The sequence below is a fragment of the Ahaetulla prasina genome, chromosome 2, assembly GCF_028640845.1.
Source record: "Ahaetulla prasina isolate Xishuangbanna chromosome 2, ASM2864084v1, whole genome shotgun sequence".
NCBI lineage: Eukaryota > Metazoa > Chordata > Lepidosauria > Squamata > Colubridae > Ahaetulla > Ahaetulla prasina.
In genome coordinates this window covers 158,167,685-158,185,880 of record NC_080540.1, presented here as the reverse complement: position 1 = coordinate 158,185,880, position 18,196 = coordinate 158,167,685, and the positions used below count along the sequence as shown (strand labels likewise).

At 45.2% G+C, this 18,196-nt stretch overlaps 2 protein-coding genes across 3 annotated transcripts; one reads left to right on the top strand and one right to left on the bottom strand.

Moving 5' to 3' along the window:
- Positions 1 to 1,481: 1,481 nt before the first annotated feature.
- ZBTB39 (zinc finger and BTB domain containing 39) lies at positions 1,482 to 11,081 on the bottom strand. Of its 2 annotated transcripts, none has more exons than XM_058171876.1 (2): positions 10,421 to 11,081; positions 1,482 to 8,920 (listed from the first exon to the last, which is right to left on the bottom strand). In XM_058171876.1, the coding sequence occupies exon 2, from the start codon at positions 8,820 to 8,822 to the stop codon at positions 6,723 to 6,725; it is 2,100 nt and encodes a 699-aa protein (XP_058027859.1). In that variant the 5' UTR covers positions 8,823 to 8,920; positions 10,421 to 11,081; the 3' UTR covers positions 1,482 to 6,722. The 2 variants fall into 2 exon arrangements, with proteins under 2 accessions (XP_058027859.1, XP_058027858.1); XM_058171875.1 differs by having other exon boundaries at positions 10,490 to 11,080.
- A 901-nt stretch (positions 11,082 to 11,982) lies between these two features.
- Positions 11,983 to 16,142, top strand: LOC131190591 (uncharacterized protein K02A2.6-like). The gene is made up of 3 exons (XM_058167931.1): positions 11,983 to 13,844; positions 14,428 to 15,384; positions 15,485 to 16,142. Exons 1-3 carry the CDS (start codon positions 11,983 to 11,985, stop codon positions 16,140 to 16,142), a joined length of 3,477 nt encoding a protein of 1,158 aa, XP_058023914.1.
- The last annotated feature ends 2,054 nt before the right edge of the window (positions 16,143 to 18,196 follow it).

Here is an 18,196-nt window from a genome sequence, read left to right as displayed (position 1 = left end):
CACTGTATTTTCATTGTTTATCTCACTGTTTATTGTTTCATTATTTTGCTACTGTTACGTTTACACCTCTTTTCATTCCTGTTTTTATTGTTGTAGGCTACCTAGAATAGCCCCATGGCAAGATAGTCAGCAAAATAAATTTAAAAAATAAACATCCAGTAAATAACCATTAAAATAACCCTAGTTAAAAAATAGCAATTCTTGTACCTAATAATGAAAAAGAGACATCCAAGTAGCAATAGCATTTATATACCGCTTCATAGTACTTACAGCCCTCTCTAAGTCGTTTACAAATGTCAGCATATATTGCCCCCAACAACTGGGTCCTCATTTTGCCAACCTCAGAAGGATGGAAGGTCGAGTCAACCTTGAGCCCCCCTCAGGATCAAACTCTTGCTTTGGTGGGCAAAGTTAGCCTGCAATACCGCATTCTAACCACTGCGACATCATAGCTCGTACAACCCCAATATTTCCCTAAAGTCTTTGAAGTAGCTCAGTCTTTAGCACAGTGGTTCTCAACCTTTAACGTGCTGCGACCCCTTTAATACAATTCCCCACGATGTGGCGACCCCTTTAATACAATTCCCCATGATGTGGCGACCCCAACCATAAAATTATTTTTGTTTTGAATTTATTGCGCCTGAAGCCATATTGGCTAGCGATCTGAACTGTTTGCGATTACCTTGAGGACGGAGGCATTAAAGTGGAGACTCCTCCCCTATTAAGCCAGATTAGGCTAGTGATTGCAGCTGGCTTGAGAGGGAGACATCCGAGCAAAGATTTCTCTCTTTTTTAATTCATTACGCCTGAAGCCGAATTCGGCTAGCGATTTGAAGAGCCTGCAGCTGGCTTGTGGAGTCAACCATTGGAGCACGATTCTTCCACTCGCAAGTATACTTCCCATATTTCCGATGGTCTTAGGCGACCCCTGGCAAATCGTCATTCAACCCCCAACGGGGTCCCGACCCACAGGTTGAGAACCGCTGCTTTAGCAGCTTAGGGAAGGCCCTCAGCAGAGGGACAGCCAAATTTTAGAGGCCAGCTACTTTAGCTCTTTCACTGAACAGAAGCGGAATATTACAAGCAGCCACTTCCTCGGGGTTGTTGAATCCAGTTGAAGCAAGTGGTCCTGTAAGCATTTAAGTGCTAAGCCATAATATGGTGACTGCCTCCACGGGAATCTCCCAGCTATTCTTTTCCCCGACATAAAAGTTGCTGATTTTATAGGAAACTGGTTTATATACATTTTCTTAAATGGGAAAAGTCAGCATTGCTCAGTATAGCCTTAGACTATTGATTGAGTGAAACAGTTCACCAAATAACAGCTTTACCCTATGTCCTTGGAAATGCACGGGAAGGAATTAGTGATGTCCTGCAGGCAAAGAAAGTGCCCAGCCTCACACTGGGCTAAAACAAAGAACTTAGTTAGAATCTATCACCATTTACAAATAAGAAAAACAGTGCGGTGGACTCTTTCAGTTTTCACTTTTATTATTCTAAATAAAAAACACACTTTTGTGCCAAACAATGGAGTATAAAAGAATCCGATGTACAACCATTTTAGACATCTACTTTCTTTTCTTTAGGAAGGAGAACCAAGTTTTACAAAATATACAAACTTTACAGCAAATAGATAGTGAACACTTAAATAACTGAGAGGTCAGTACCTACAATTCACTTAACCAAGAGATTTGACAGCAATCACGATGCTCGGTGTTATTCTGTTTTGGCTGTTTCATTTCAAGACATCTGGATCTTTGGAGGAAATGGAGGGGGAGGGCAGGGCAGGGCTGGAGTTTACAGAAAATAGTAATTAATAATGCATCCATTTCCAAAATATTTTTTTCATTATTTCAAAAGTGTTCTACGTGAGATTGGAATACCTGTTCCGTGCCTAAATCCTTCCCTGCTAGTATGATAATGGTGAGAAGGGATTCTTCACAAATGATAGCATGTCAAACAGAGTGAAGCTATTTAATTACAATACTTAGTCCTTCTACAACCCTAAGGGTTCCAAAGCACTTGACAGACATTTATTACACCTCACAACTTGTCACCTGTGAGGTAGGTATTTTTAACTATTCCTCCTCCCCACTTTCATTCATGAGTGGATAAATGTATGAGGCAGGCAGGTGATGTTATTTGGCCAAAGCTACACTCAAGCAGATGTTCAGAACTTGAAGCCAATCCCCAATTCTCTGGTTCCAAATGCCCTAATTATGAGGCCCAATCAAGATTTTGCTAGAAACTTCTCAAGCTGCAATGGTTATCCCTGTGGAGCAGGAGGACGGGTTTGGCACTGAAGAATCAGAGGAAAGCAGCTGTAGAATTCTGCTTTGATTTAAAGATAAGAAATTAATTCCTATTACATACAAGCAATATATAGGAACTGCTTCTCCACTTCTCCTACTGAAGGCCACATTTTTATTCAGGAAACATGGTTCACAGCACTGCATGCATTGCCTGAAATACATGAATACAGCAGCAGCCGCCTTAAGTAGGAACATAGATAAGGCGCAGGCAGGAACCATCTTTCAGCATAGAAAAGGAAGAAATACCAAATTCATCAAGATTAATAGGTAGCATGAAGCTTCCTGATTAGCCAATACTAGGAGATTAATATCTATTCAACAGCAAAATCCTTTGGCTTGGCATATTTTTGGTTCCCTCTTCCTGGTCAGGGCCCTGCCATTAACTTATCGATCAAGATTAGTGATTCAGTCCCTGGGCAGCTTTTAGATCATTACAAATACTCTCAGCATTAATACTTCCTCAGGCTATTCCCATCTGCCATATACATTGTTCAGTTCCTCAGCATATCTTGTTGGTGTCCAAGGCCACAAAAGGAAAGGAACCAAATACACTGAATATCTGCACACACAATGCATGTATTATGGAAACATTCTTATTTTCCTAGGATGTGAAAACAAGACAGAAGTAAGTGCTTTTCTCTTGAACACATATCAAAACATTTATCTTCACAACATCCTTTAGAGGTAGGTACTATAAGCAACGACAAAGCAAACCTGCCCAAAGGCTGCCCTACTAGAATTAGTTTCAGAGCTGAGATTCCTGGAGCTGTAGTTTTTACATACATACACCAGGGGTGGGTTCTACTTACCTTTACTACCAGTTCACAACAGGGGTGCACGCGCCCACTCACTTCACTCGCATGTGTGTGCGCGCTTCTGCGCATGCGCAGATCGTCATTTATGACGTCCAGGCAGGTGGGCAGAGCCTCCCGACTCTTTACTACCGGTTCTATAGAACCGGACAGAACTGGGAGCAACCCACCACTGACATACACACACACACACCCATAGGTTACATTTCTGTTCTCTTTAATAACAGTGTGTTTATATATAGAAGCCCAAAAGTCCATTTGTACACAACAGGAGCTGTGAAGTCTTCAGTGCTTTCTCCTCATGAGGTAGTTTGCATTATACCAAGGGCCAGTTCTCAAACCAGCTGTTCCATCTCTCAATAAATCACCTTTCCTACTATTCCCCATTGAATGGGAATCCACAGAACTATACTTGTTTGAGGGATCAAATACGGTCCACCAAATGAAGCAAACTATAATCCAAATCAAGGCCTTTGTCTTCTGCTTTGCCCTCTAAATATGTTAGTTACACCTCGTTCCACTTCCAATTTTCCATCCCCTCAAAAAAAAAGGGGGAAAGCTCCAATTTTAGCCTCTACTATGACTTTTCATTATTACAGAGCAAATATATTTGGCCTTTTCAGCAGATAAAACAAATCTGTACTTTCTGCTAGCTTATTCTTCCATTAGCACAAAGACAGAATTTACAACCTGCTTCTGCACTATTTTTTTTTTAAAAGGAATGATGTAAGGGAAGAACCAGACACATAATTTGCTTTTTAAAAAAAGATGTATGTTGGTAGCAGAAGAAAACTGTACATGATCAGAATAACTTGGAAACTATAATGCGGATTATTGTGACAAGGTATGAGAGACAAAATAGTTTTGCTGTTTTTCTTCTTTTTCTTTTAATAGAAAGACAATTGGTTTTCTTGGACTGATAATGAAACGTATTAAACCTGACAAAACAAATGTAAAACAGGTGTAGGAAATAATGGTGCACAGTGGTTGTGATATCATAGGCACTATATGAGGGCAACAACAAGAGACATATTTATTAATAAGTAGGAGAGGGTATCTGGGCTATAAAAAATGTAATCATCGATTTTTATGTAGCTCTTTGCTACCATCTTGTGGTAATTCTGCAATGCAACTATGGCAGCCCTATAAATAAATCATTAAAGGTTCCTCTTCCCAAACCCAATTCCTGCCTCCAACAATTTGTGCATCCAACAATCATTCATCAAGATAAATGCTGCTTAGTTAGTAGTCTTGCCCCTGCTCCTATATTTTGACAGATTCTTCATTTGAGCAGCAACCCTTACTTCTACCAATATGGTGTCCTCCATATAAACTGAATTATAACTTTTATCACCTTCAGCTATGCAAATATTGGAAATATTTTCAAAACTGCCAATGTTCTAGGAATGAATCAGGATGCCTTTCGATAATGCAGTCAACATTAGCCAATCAATGCCAGTGGAACCTCTGAGAAGTTTAAAAAGTAATGGTTTGTTTTGTTGTTAATAAAATTCAATTCTGGAGCAAGAAAGTTATGATTTATATTGATATATTGACCATCATTTGTGTTGTAAATGTTGTACCTTGATGAACGTATCTTTTCTTTTATGTACACTGAGAGCATATGCACCAAGACAAATTCCTTGTGTGTCCAATCACACTTGGCCAATAAAAAAAAAAAATCTATATAACTAAATGTGTTGAAAATATATTCAGATTGCATCTATGATACAGTGGTGGGATTCAAATAATTTAACAACCAGTTCTCTGCTCTAATAACCAGCTGGGTAAGCGTGGCTCAGTGGTCATGTGACTGTGTGGGCATGGCCAACTCAACATCACTCACATCAATGGGCGCTTCGCTTTAGCTGTCACAATGTAATAAGGGTTAGCCAGAGAGGCAGTTTTTGTAAGCAGGGGAATAAAGATGAGGCTAGAAACAACACCAGAATGTTTCCTTCTTGCCTTCCTTACAGGATTAGCCCTGTAAAGTGGAAAACAACAAAATAAGATTTCTTCAAACAACCGGTTCTCCGAACTGCTTAGAAAGTTAACAACCGGTTCTCACGAATAGGTGCGAACTGGCTGAATCCCACCACTGCTATGATACCAATGCAACTATATTCCTCATGTCACAATCTGACATAGTAGCAGGGGCAAGGAGGAGTGGCATTTTCAATGTAACAAATACTATAATCTGTAAAGTGTACAAATAAGTGCCACTGTTAAGAAAACTTCTGAATCACTCTAAACAAGAAATAAAAACAGTGTATTTAGTGTCCTGCTTGCAGGTCATACAAAAACTCTAATCCTTTCATTCCCCCTTATAGAGATGTTTTAAGGCAACAGTGTCTTTTCAAACACAACTGTGCATTCCTACCCATCTTTACTCAGAAATAAGCCCAACTAAATTTTATCAGGCAAATAAATATTGTAGGCCAAAAGGAAGATTCCAAGCACTAGCATAATATATTGCTTTAATTTTTTTACCCTCTGAACACATCTTATTGTTCAAGACAAATATTATGACAGAATTCCACATTAGCATTAAGGCAGCATTGCAAAAGAAAGGAAGCAAACTTATCTCTTGCAATTTTTCCGTGCCCTAAGAATTTTTGAAAGAGGCACTTCAGATCAAATCTTATTGTTTGAACAACTAAAATAAGTGTGCCTTGCCAAAACTAAGAACTGTTTCTCATAATCTTCTCCTCTCCACTCCATTGAAAATTAATCCAAAATTGGCAAACTCCATTTCCTCTGGTCTCCTAAAATCTATCTATTCTCTTTTTACCTTGATCTCTCTGTTATAAACTAGATATTCTTTTTATTTTAAAAAATAATTTATCCTTTGTAAAAGGGCAAATGCAAATTAAGGCTAGATGCAAGGTACATTTGGCGACCGATTAAACCTCCAAATGTACCCAGCCCTTGTACCTTTCATATCAGCTTCATTCAAAGAAATCAGCTTTTCACTGAATGGAGATCAGCTTTCTCTCAATTGAAGTCTGTAGACTGGCATGACAGTTTTGTTTACTATATAAGAAAAGGCAATCCTCTTGAAAGGAAGAATACACAGATGTGTCTACAATACATGTACCAATAGGAAATAACTCCCTCAAAACAAAGACAGCCTTATTTCTGAGTAAGTATGCTTAGGATTTGCATTTTTAATTTTCGGAAATTAAACCTTGTCATCAATAAGCCAGAACCATTTTTCCCCATACTTTCCACTTTTCCCCCTGCTAGCCCTACTGGTATGAAGCATTGATACATCTTAGCAGCATCAATCTTCTAATGATGTCAGATAAAGCCTGTCAGAGGAGGGGAGAAGTCATGAGATGGGAAATATATTAGCTGAAGAACGAAAGAGCTTATTTCTTACATTTGAAACAACTCAGCGGGAGGTAAACACAATGGTTTTTGAGAACAGTAACACGTCTAATGTGATGTTGTTTCACAGGACAATGATTTAAGAAAAAGTCTACAAGAAACGTAAGAAAATAAAAGTATACAGACCATTAAAAGTAATTTTTTAAAAAAATCTGAAACAAGTTTCACTGCTATCTCAGGTAGTGTTTCCTTCCCCAATATAGCTGCATCAACTCTCTGTGGTTTTTTCTGCATCTTTGGAATGGATGATGTACATGAAAGTTTGCTCAATGGTGAAGTCTGGTGGGAGGCTCCCTTTGTGCACACCTATATGCTTGCTCATAAGGTTAAGGGTGGAACTGTAGTGGCCACAAACGGTGCACCGGTACATGAGGGCCCCAGAATGTGTCTTCAAATGACACTTTATGGTAGAACGTCCGCGGAAGAACTTGTGACACACTTTGCACTGATAGGGCTTCTCACCTGTGTGGATCCGCCGATGGTAGTTGAATTCACTGGTATGAGCAAATCTTTTCCCACAAACCTTACAGCTGTATTTACTGTTCCCAGGTTGGTTCTGGAGGGCCACGTCCTCATTTAGGAACTTCTCTGTCAGCTTCCGCTTTTGCAAAGCTTGCTGATGAAGACGGTCACCAAAGTTCGGCCGGACGAGGTCCAAGGTAGAGTTACACTTGTGCTGACTAACATGGTAGCGATATGCAGCTTCAAGTTTGAAAGCCTGGCCGCAGTAATGACACCGGAAGAGAGCTTCTTCCATACTTTGGTGGACAGCCACATGTTTCTCCAAAAGGTGTCTATCCACAAAACTACTGGCACAGATGGAGCAAGAAAAGACAGAAATTCCCAAGTGGGAAAGTGTATGCCACATCAAGCTGCAGAGATTGAGATGTTGCTGGTCACATATACCACATATTTGGCCTTTCACGTTCACATGGTCCAAGATGTGGCCACGGACCACCTGAAAATCTTTGGCCAGTGGTTTTCTACAGGCAGCACATGTCAAATCCCCATTGAACAAATTGATCTTCCCTATCAGAGGGTCACTGGGATGGACAATAATATTGTTGTCAAACACCCCTTCTCGGCGATGAAGGTTCAGCTGCCACTGGGTGAAAAACTTAGTTTCACACATATCACAGGAAAAAAGGAATATCCCAATGTGTGACAGGACGTGAGTGACTCTAGAGTTCCTGTCTTGGAAATGGGTCTCACAAACTTTGCAATTGCCAGTCAGAAGGTCTACGTGATCCCTGGCGTGTTGACGTATCAACTGAATGTTGGGCTCCAAAACCTTTTTGCACACTTGACAAGGCATGGCCTTGTTTTCCCGGCTGTCGTTCTCGAAGGATAGTTCCTCCTCGCTATCATCGCTCAGCTCTATCACTTCCTCTGCAGCACCCAGCTCTTCACTGGGATCTTCAAAGTGCAGATCTTCTTCCCCCAAATCTTCCAGCTGTAATTCATCAATTGGCCCAAAAACATGATCTTTGGAATGGTCACTATTGCTGGGGCAGGAATTGCTACTTGTTGATATGTCTAAGGAGACATCGGAGGCAAAAAGATTACTTTTGTTATAATCCCCATTGCTCTGGACCTTATACTGCTGACAAGAGTTCACAGTGGTTTGAACAGCCATGCTAATATTACCGAGGCCAGCCTGGGTCATTATACTCATGGCAGCAGTAAATGGTCCTGTTGCTTCTTGCTCTTCAGCTTTGGGAGTCTGTGGATGTATTAAATTGTGACTAGCTTCATTGGTAGGATCTTCTTTGTAGCCAGTGGCTGCTTCACCATGCATGTTGCAATTTCGCTCTGATCCCAGTTGTTCCCCGCTATTTCGACTTTCACCTAGAGAATGGTTTGGTTCAGCTAAAGCACCACTAGGCCGGTTTTCATTTGAAGCAGAAGGCTGTTTAGTGACAGCTGAGTTTTCCAAGTCTGGGAAGGTAGAATGGCAAGCCTTCAGCAAATCATCCATGCCCAATTTTTCAGCAACCTCATAAATGACACCCACATTTATAAGGTCTGTGAAGAGCTCCGATGTATAAACAAAATTCAGAATCTTTTCAAAGTTGGCTGGAGTAATGAAATCCACTACATAAGTGCGGGCAGCATCCAATCCTGTATTCAGGAAAAGATTCTGGAAATAGCCTGCTGCGCATGCCAGCACTGCTTTGTGTGCAGGGAAGGAACAGCTACCCACAACAATGGTGACGTCACACATAGACTCTGTCAATCGAGATTTGTTAAGTTCCTTCAACAAGTTATTCGGATGGTCAGTGCTATTCAGTTTGATCCTCATGCCCATCTTGACTGTTCCTTAAAATCTCCTTCTCCTGTTCACTTTTGCCTTCTAATGCCACATTTTTCAGATGCACCGAAGGGGGAACAATTGGGCGAGAAGCTCTGGAGAGGAAAAAAAAATGAGGTTCACAGTTTCACAGATTCTTACTGATTTGGAGTGAAATCTAAGACATAATTTTTATTACATTATAATCCACATTGGAAACACTGTAAAATGAAAAAGCAAGGATAACAATGATTGCAGGATATAAGCAAATGTATTGTTCACAGAACAAAAGAACATAACTGCTTAGGTCTAATAGTTACAATAGGAAGGAAAAAATGAATGTGTGCATGTGAGAAGCAGAAATTAGAACTCACAGAGCCACAAGAAACATCCTTTCATGTTTTAAAGCAATATTATTAAAGAGTTAGAAAGTTATCATCGGCTTCCATTTTCATCTCTTCTTATTCCCAGTTCTGCAACTAGTTGACCAGATATCTGTACTCTAGAGACACGCAGTTTCATAAATAAGAAAACTGGTTTGCCAATCCAAACCAGGGATTTGGATTGGAAAACCAGTTGCAGGGTTTTTTCTGATTATAGTTTTGTTTTTCCTCTGAAAACCCCTTACTTAAGATGCATGTTCTACTGACTCTTTTTAACAGATGAGCAAACAGTAAACCTGAAAATGAAATTAATCACAAGGTAACTCCTAAACACCTTAAGCTCTCCCTTCATACTGTCTTCAAGCCCAACCTGTTGCATCTTTGTTTATGAGCCTCAATTGGCTAATAATAAAACAAAATATGCACAGCAGAGTGCTCAAGTTTGTCTTTTCTTATAAACTTTAGCAACAGTCAAAGATACCACCTTAACCCACATATCCCACTCTAGCCTTCATCGGGGACCGTGCCTAATATCAAAATAGATAGGAAAGACCAATATTAATAAAGGATGCTCTCTATGCAAAAACCTTTCCAATCAAGTCATAATTTCTCATTTCCCCACTCCCCTTTTTTTTCCCCCAAAACAAATGCATTACTTTAGAAACTGGATGGCAGATAGGTTTAAAAAAAAAGCAAGTTATTTATCAATGGTGTTTTTTTTATTGCTTGAAGAAAACAGAAGTGGAGGGAGTGTTATAAGTGAGTGCCAATAAGTCGGGGTGGGATGGGGGCGGGAAGGAAGGAAGGAAGGGTGACCCCTAAAAGTTGTTCTTTATCTGGACTATGAGGTGAGACGGGACACCCACATTGAATCCTAGGATAACGGAGAAGAGCGAAAGAAAAGAGGCAGAGGGGCAGTTTTGATTTGCAGCAGATGGGAGAGGAGGCTACCAACACGCGACACGCATTTGCGGGGCAGACACGCATTTGCGGGGATGTCAGGCGAGGAGTTGCGGGATAGGAAGAGAAAAAGAAGGTCGTCGGGATGGAGTTTCTCTGGGTCAACCCGTGAATGGGTACTACAAAGGGCCGGGAAATCTTTCCGAGACAAGAAGGGTAGAGGGCGGCGATGAGGGCGCAGCGAGCGGGGTGAAGGCAAAGGGGGCTGCAAGGCACGGAGGAAAGGCGGCCCCGACCGGGAATCCCTGATGCTGAAGTGGGGGAGTCTCACACCTTTGTAGGCGGCAGAAAGGAGCTCTTTCCCCCGAAGGGAAGGGAAGGGAAGGGAAGGTGGCCCCTTACCCGGGAGGCGGTGGGCAGCATCCCCGCTTTCGCATACACAAAGGGCTCCGGCCTCCCCTACCCTCCAGCCCGGCCTCGCCGAGGAGGTGCTGCTCCGGCCCCGGCCAAGAGGCTCCATCCGGCCCCGAGACGGCCGGGCCCAGCGCCGCCCCCAGCCCCGGAGGGGGCACTGCAGCAGCCCCGGCTTCAGGGGATACGCGCGGGAAGCCAACAGCCGCCGGTGCCGGCCTGGGAGAAGGGAACCCTGCTAAGGCTCAGGAGGATGGAGCCGCCGCCCGCCGCCGCCGGGGAGGCGGGAGGGTTGGGGAGGCAGGGGGAAAAAAGGAGCCCTGCCTGCCGGGTATGGCAGCCGCGGGGAGGCACGGAAAACGCCCGCCGGGCACGGAGAGCCCACGGAAGGAGGCGCACGAGAGGCGGCGCTGAGGCGGCGGGAAGGAGAAGAGCTGTGGCGCAACTGGCCCTCCGAGCCCGGGATCTCTGCCTCCTTCTGCATCTTCTGCTCTATGAATCAGGAGCGTTTAATAATGTTTTTTTTTATTATATAGGGTCTCCGCTTCGCTAGTGGAGCCCACCCCACCCACCCACCATAATGGAGCCCCGACACGGGCACAGAGAATAAATGCTAATACGAGAATAATAAGGGTATAATGTATGTAATTGCCTTCGGCAAGCAAGGCTGCTGCTCAGAAGTTAATTAAATGGCAATGGGACGTGGGGTGGGGGGGGATACCAGCCGCTTCTGTCCTTGGATGGACGGAAAGCCAGTCCAGCGTATCTGGATGGATTACTTTGAAATGGCCACCTTCCCCGAAAGAAATGCAGCGCTCAGACCTTTATCTTCCCTCCACCCCGTGGTGCAATCCAATTTTTTTACTACCGGCTCTTGGCGTGGCAGGGGAAGGATACTGCAAAATCTCCATTCCCTCCCCACTCCTGGGGGAAAGATATTGCAAAATCCCCATTCCCTCCCCACTCCTGGGGGAAGGATGTTGCAAAATCCCCATTCCCTCCCCACTCTGGGGACAGCCAGAGGTGGCATTTGCCAGTTCTCCGAACTACTCAAAATTTCCGCTAGCGGTTCTCCATAACCTGTCAGAACCTGCTGGATTTCACCCCTGCCTCTGTAGAATCCTGGGAGCGCACGTCGCCGGCTAGAGCCTTGCCAACAGCAAGCGGCTGCTGATTGGCCGCGGCGCGAGCCGGATTGAAAGCGGGAAAACAGAGAGCCGCTATTGGTGTTGCTTCTGACAGGAGCCTTATTTAAGAGCTGTCAGCGAGGCTCGCCCCGTTCGTTGTTTTGGTTGTTGCCTGTTCTGGTTTTCCAACCAGCGCCGTTGCGCTGGTAATAAATAACGTTGTGAATGCACTCCTCAGCTGTCTCATTTCCCACTCCTCATAATATATAACACTGGCGACGAAGGTGGGATCCTGAGGAGCTAAGAGCAACAACAGTAAGAGCGGCTAGCATCGGCTCATCCAGTCGATCGCCCAGAATGGCAAACCAACCTGTTTTCGGCCCGTTTGAGCCAGCCGCCGAAACTTGGGACGATTTCATTGAGCGCTTTGAGTGTTACCTACAGGCTAATGATTACACGGAAATGTCCAAGGTGAGGAAGAAGGGGTATTTTCTCAGTTTTTGTGGTCGCGAAATGTTCAAGACAGCCAAAGCTTTGGTGGCCCCTCAGCAGCTTCGAGATGTCCCTTGGGAGGTCCTGCTGGACAAGTTGACAAACCACTACGCCCCTGCACCCTCACGGATTGCCAGAAGGCATGTTTTCCGCCGCCGTTTTCAGCGGGACGGAGAATCTATAGCTGATTTCATAGCCTCCCTCAGGTCAGCAGCCTCACAATGTGACTTTAGTGACCTAGATGATGCCTTGCTAGAGCAACTGGTGAACGGGGTTCGCGACATGAGGCTGCAAAGGCGGTTATTGGCTCGCAGAGAACTGACCCTAACATCGGCTATCGATGAAGCCCAAGCAAGCGAAATGTCGGAAAAATCAGCGTCGGAACTACAAAGCTTCAATACTTCCCGGGGACCCCCATCTGCGGAGTCCACTGTCCACCAAGCAGAATCTGAGGGCACCGAATCATCGGATGACAGCAACAGCGTGAGTCGCCTCAGAGCCGCGCAAAAGAAGAAACGGGCCCCTACGGCCCATCCGTTCACCCTCAAGTGCGCGGGTTGCGGTGAGAAACATGACAGGGCAACCTGTCGCTTCAAGACCACAATCTGCCTGAGGTGCGGAAAAAGGGGTCACTTGGCAAAAGTTTGCCGGGCCACGCTGCCTACTAGCGACGCATGGGGGGAACCGACAAGAAGCAGGAAACCCTTTAATAAACCCTTCGCTCGGCGAACCGAATGCCATGAAGTTAACCATGCCACCGCGACAAAAGCCTCCAACAAGCTCTACCTCACAGTAAATCTGGAAGGGGTTCCCTGCAAATTTGAGGTTGACACGGGGTCTTCTAAATCTCTAATTTCCTGGGCTGCGCTAAAACAAGTGATACCAAAATTGTCTAAAAGTCACCTCAAGCAGTGCGATGTTAGCCTAAGGGACTACCAAGGCCACCCCATTCCGATTGAGGGATGCGACCTTTTCAACGTCAGCCATGGCCGATTTTCGGGGCGTCTTCCCCTAGTTGTGGTGAAGGGCAACCTGCCCAGCCTACTTGGCCTTGATTGGTTTGAGGCATTCGGCCTCAATGTCTTAGGGATCCATTCTACCACAGCTGGTCCGTTTGAGGATGTTCTACAAGAATTTTCCGACGTGTTTGACGGCAAATTAGGTGAATATAAGGGGAAGCCTGTGTCTTTTCATTTAGACCCCCAAATTGCCCCTATCCGGTTAAAAGCTCGGAGGGTGCCGTTCGCACTGAGGCAGAAGGTGGATTTAGAGATTGATAGGCTTATCGCGCAGGGAGTTCTAGAGCAGGTGGAGCATTCCCCTTGGGAAACCCCTATTGTGGTTCCTATTAAGCAGGACGGATCCATAAGGATCTGCGCTGATTACAAGGGAACCATCAATAGGGCCTTACAGGCCAACCCGTACCCGGTCCCTGTGGTGCAGCACCTGTTGCACTCACTGGGACAGGGAACCCTATTTGCCAAGCTTGACTTGGCACAGGCATACCAGCAGTTGCCAGTCGACGAAGCGACGGCAATGGCACAGACTATAGTTACACACCGGGGGGCTTTTAAGTGCAAAAGGCTTCAATTTGGCGTTAGCGTGGCCCCCGGGTTGTTCCAGAGTCTCATGGAGCGATTGCTCCATGGACTCGAGGGTGTCGTTCCCTACTTTGACGACATCCTAATTTCCGCCATTAATCACGCTGACCTGCGCGCGAAGTTGAGAGCTGTTCTACAGAGGATCAGGTCAGCTGGGCTTAAGTTAAAAAGACAGAAATGCAAGTTCGGAGTATCAGCGGTGGAATTCTTGGGATTCCTGGTGGACTCCCAGGGCATCCACCCCACTCCCTCCAAGATAGAAGCAATCCAGAAGGCTCCGACTCCGACTAATAAAGCTGAACTGCAGGCTTTTCTGGGATTACTAAATTTCTATGCCATATTTCTGCCACACAAGGCATCCGTGGCAGAGCCTTTACATCGGCTCTTGGATACCAAATCTCCGTGGCATTGGGGGCGGAAAGCTAAAACAGCTTTCCGGGCTGTGAAGGATTTACTCACGTCCTCATCTGTGTTGGTCCAATACGATCCCCTTCAACGGTTTCCCTTTCGTGTGATGCCTCTCCGTGCGGAATTGGGGCTGTCCTGAGCCACCTCCTTCCCAACGGCTCTGAGGCTCCAATTGCCTATTATTCCAGGGCGCTATCAGCGGCGAACGGAATTATAGTCAATTGGATAAAGAGGCGTTAGCGGTGGCAGGAATCAAGAGATTCCACGACTATTTGTATGGGCGATTCTTCCTTTTGATCACCGACCATAAGCCCCTTTTGGGTTTGCTGGCCGGGGACCGTCAAACTCCACCCATATTGTCGCCGCGCATGTCTAGATGGACAGAGTTTTTGGCGGCGTATAATTACCGTTTAGCATACCGTCCCGGCAGGGCGCTCGGGCATGCAGATGCCCTCAGCCGCTGCCCGCTGCCCACGGCCGCAGTAGACCCAGCCCCCGCCTCCACAGTATTGCTCATCGACGAGTGGCAAGGGCCGGTCTCGGCCTCGGACATCGCCAGACTTACAGCCAAGGACCCGACCTTATCTCGGGTCCTCGACTGGGTAAGAAGGGGCTGGCCAGCTGTGGCCACCTCTCCTGAATTCCTACCCTTCCAGCGCAGGCAGCATGAACTGTCTGTGCTGAAAGGATGCCTATTGTGGGGCACCAGGGTAGTGGTGCCCGCGGCGGTTAGGGCACCGGTATTAGATAGCCTTCACAACGCCCACCCCGGCATTGTACGAATGAAGGCTCTGGGCCGCAGCTATGTGTGGTGGCCTAAATTAGACCACGACATAGAGCTGTGGGTATCCAGATGCCAGCGCTGCCAATTGTCCAGACCTGACCCCCCGGCGGCCACTGTTAGGGAATGGGAAGTCCCCCGGGCGCCTTGGTCCAGAATCCATTTGGATTTTGCTGGACCATATATGGGTCAAAACTTCTTAGTTATAGTCGACGCCTATTCCCGATGGGTGGAAGTCACACTCATGCCATCCACCACTGCGGAGGCTACCATCAGGGTCTTGGAAAAACTCTTTGCTACCCATGGGTTGCCCGACGTAGTGGTATCGGATAACGGCCCTCAGTTCGCAGCGGCACCTTTCCAGATCTTTTTAGCCAAGCATGGCATCCGGCATGCGCCCACGGCGCCGTTCCACCCGGCGGCTAACGGCCGGGCTGAACGGGCAGTAAGGTCAGTCAAGGAAACGTTGGGCCGTTTGGGCCCTGCCAATTGGCATGCGAGGATCTGCCAGTTCCTAATGGCACAGCATGCTACACCGTGGCCGGACTCAACCTAAGCCCGCCGAATTACTAATGGGGCGGCGGATCAGAACAGCCCTTGATCGATTGCACCCTGTCTATTGCCCCGACCAACGTCCTGACTGGGGGGGTGACACTAGGACCTTCAAAGCAGGGGATCCAGTTTTTGCAAGGAACTATGGGTCGCCGCTCAAATGGGCGGCCGGCCACATAATAAGTATAACGGGACCCTGTTCTTACAGGGTCAGATTGGTCGACGGACGAGAGTGGCGACGCCACATAAATCAACTCCGGGGGCGAATGACACTACCCCAGGTGGAGGAACAACAACATCCTTCACCTCATCGGAATGACTACCAGGCCCCCAGACCACGACTACCAGAGCCGTTCGACGGCCAGGCCCCCGTACCCCCCCCAACCCGTAAGGAGGGACACCAACCCTCAGAACCGGAAGCGTTCTCGTCGGAAAACTTACCGGAGGAACCGGGTTCCAGGTCGTCGACGAAGCCAGCGTCAGCAGCCCCAGTTAGGCCCGGCATGGCCTTCACAACTCCTCCTCTGCCAAGCGCCGCCCCGGAATTAAGGAGGTCTGGGCGGAGCCGCCGTCGGCCGGCCTATCTGGCTGATTACGCATGTGCTAACTGGGAAGGGAGGGGTGTAGAATCCTGGGAGCGCACGTCGCCGGCTAGAGCCTTGCCAACAGCAAGCGGCTGCTGATTGGCCGCGGCGCGAGCCGGATTGAAAGCAGGAAAACAGAGAGCCGCTATTGGTGTTGCTTCTGACAGGAGCCTTATTTAAGAGCTGTCAGCGAGGCTCGCCCCGTTCGTTGTTTTGGTTGTTGCCTGTTCTGGTTTTCCAACCAGCGCCGTTGCGCTGGTAATAAATAACGTTGTGAATGCACTCCTCAGCTGTCTCATTTCCCACTCCTCATAATATATAACAGCCTCCACCTCCGTTTGTTTGTTTGTGTGTGTGTGTGTTTTCCAGACAGTTTATAATTCCTGGGGACTGCCTGGATTAGTCCTCGCAATTTTCTTGGCAAAGGTTTTTAGGAAAAGATTTGCCCTTTGTACTTTCCTAGGGCTGAGAGAGAGGAACTGGCACTAGGTCACCCAACCTAAGGAGAGACTAGAACTCATGATCTCCTGGTTTCTAGTCTAATACTTCAACCACAACATCAAATTAGCTCGCCTGTCTCAATCTACAGGAATATTATTTTTGCATTTTGTAAGTATACAACCTTTGGATGCCTGATTTATGATCCAAGCATTAAAACCTCCAACTTTGCATCTGTTTTTGAGGTGTAGGGCACTGAAACGTTTTATGGGAATACCTTTTCGTTGTACACCACCCAGAGTCACCCCGAGAGTGAGATGGGCAATATCTAAATATGATAAATAAAATAAAATAAATAAATATCACATTGATCTGACAAATCAGCAGGAGTCAAGAAAAGCTGGGTAATGCCTTCCAAAATATATGCATTCTGTAGTCTAATAATTAAATCTCTGGTCTAAATCACATTTATTGCCTATGAATTTCACCTGAAGGCATCTGATCCAAGCTAATCCTATCTATCTACCTCTGCTTGGAACTCTACTAGTCAGAAGCAAGATACAAATAAATGAATGGTGGATGTGCCTCTGATAAATACAGACATAGGAAAAGGATTGAAAAAGTAGCTTACTATAAATTGAAGCAATAGATGCTTGAACAAGATTAATACTCAGGAACAGCATATGTAAAGCACACTTAACTACTATAATGTAAATGTTAAGATGTTAAAACGTTCAAGAATTTTATTGTCTGAAGCAAAAATAGCAAATTTTCTTCATATTCTAGCAAACTGCACAATCAGTATATAAAAACTCCCCACTACATGGCAGTAAAAGTGTTATAATAATAATTAATGATATAATCAGTTGCTATCATTTTTAAAAAATTGGTACATTAAAATAATCTGCCTGAGATGCCAGCTTATTTCTTTGTCATGATAGTAGCTAGTGTGGTCTGATTTGCCACTGTGGAGATTGGCTGTAGCTTCTCCCATGCTTAGACACACGCTGAGACTGGGGGTTTTTTTGTGCATAAAGTTTTTAGGTAAAGTTATTAGCGTTTTGGATTAAAGTATGGTGGAACATGCAGAACATTCTGAAAAAGAAGTTTAAGTTTACTCCACAGTTCTTTCTACTAGGAATAATTATGGATTGTAAAGCTATAGAGACTAAATTGATTTTGAACTTAATAAGTTTTTAGGTAAAGTTATTCAGGTTATATATTAGTGTGGATAAGCATTTGTGTTAGCAATTGAGAGTGTCTCACATACCGTAGAAGAGAATCACTACAATTTTCAACTATGTGTTTGTTTGTTTGTTTGTTTGTGTGTGTGATTTGCGTGCGTGATTCCCTCCCTCCCTCTAACACTAATTCAGATGCAAAATGCTGTTTTGAATGCATTCATTATTTTTTTGTTTCTAACTGATTTCTAAATCCTACCAGGCACTATAGAAAGATAATTACTTTACTATAACATATGTTTGAAATGTTATGTTAGCTCTACAATTTATAGATCAATGGGAGACTGTAAGTTCTAGTAGCACCTAAAGCACAAAACCAGATGAGTGACTATGGGCCAGTCACTTTCTCTCAGCCCCAGAAAGCAGGCAAGGACAAACCACTTTCAAAAATTTGCCAAGGAAACAGCAGGGACTTAACCAGCCAAGACTCATCACAGACTTGAAGACATCAGAAAATGAACAATAGCTTTGCCT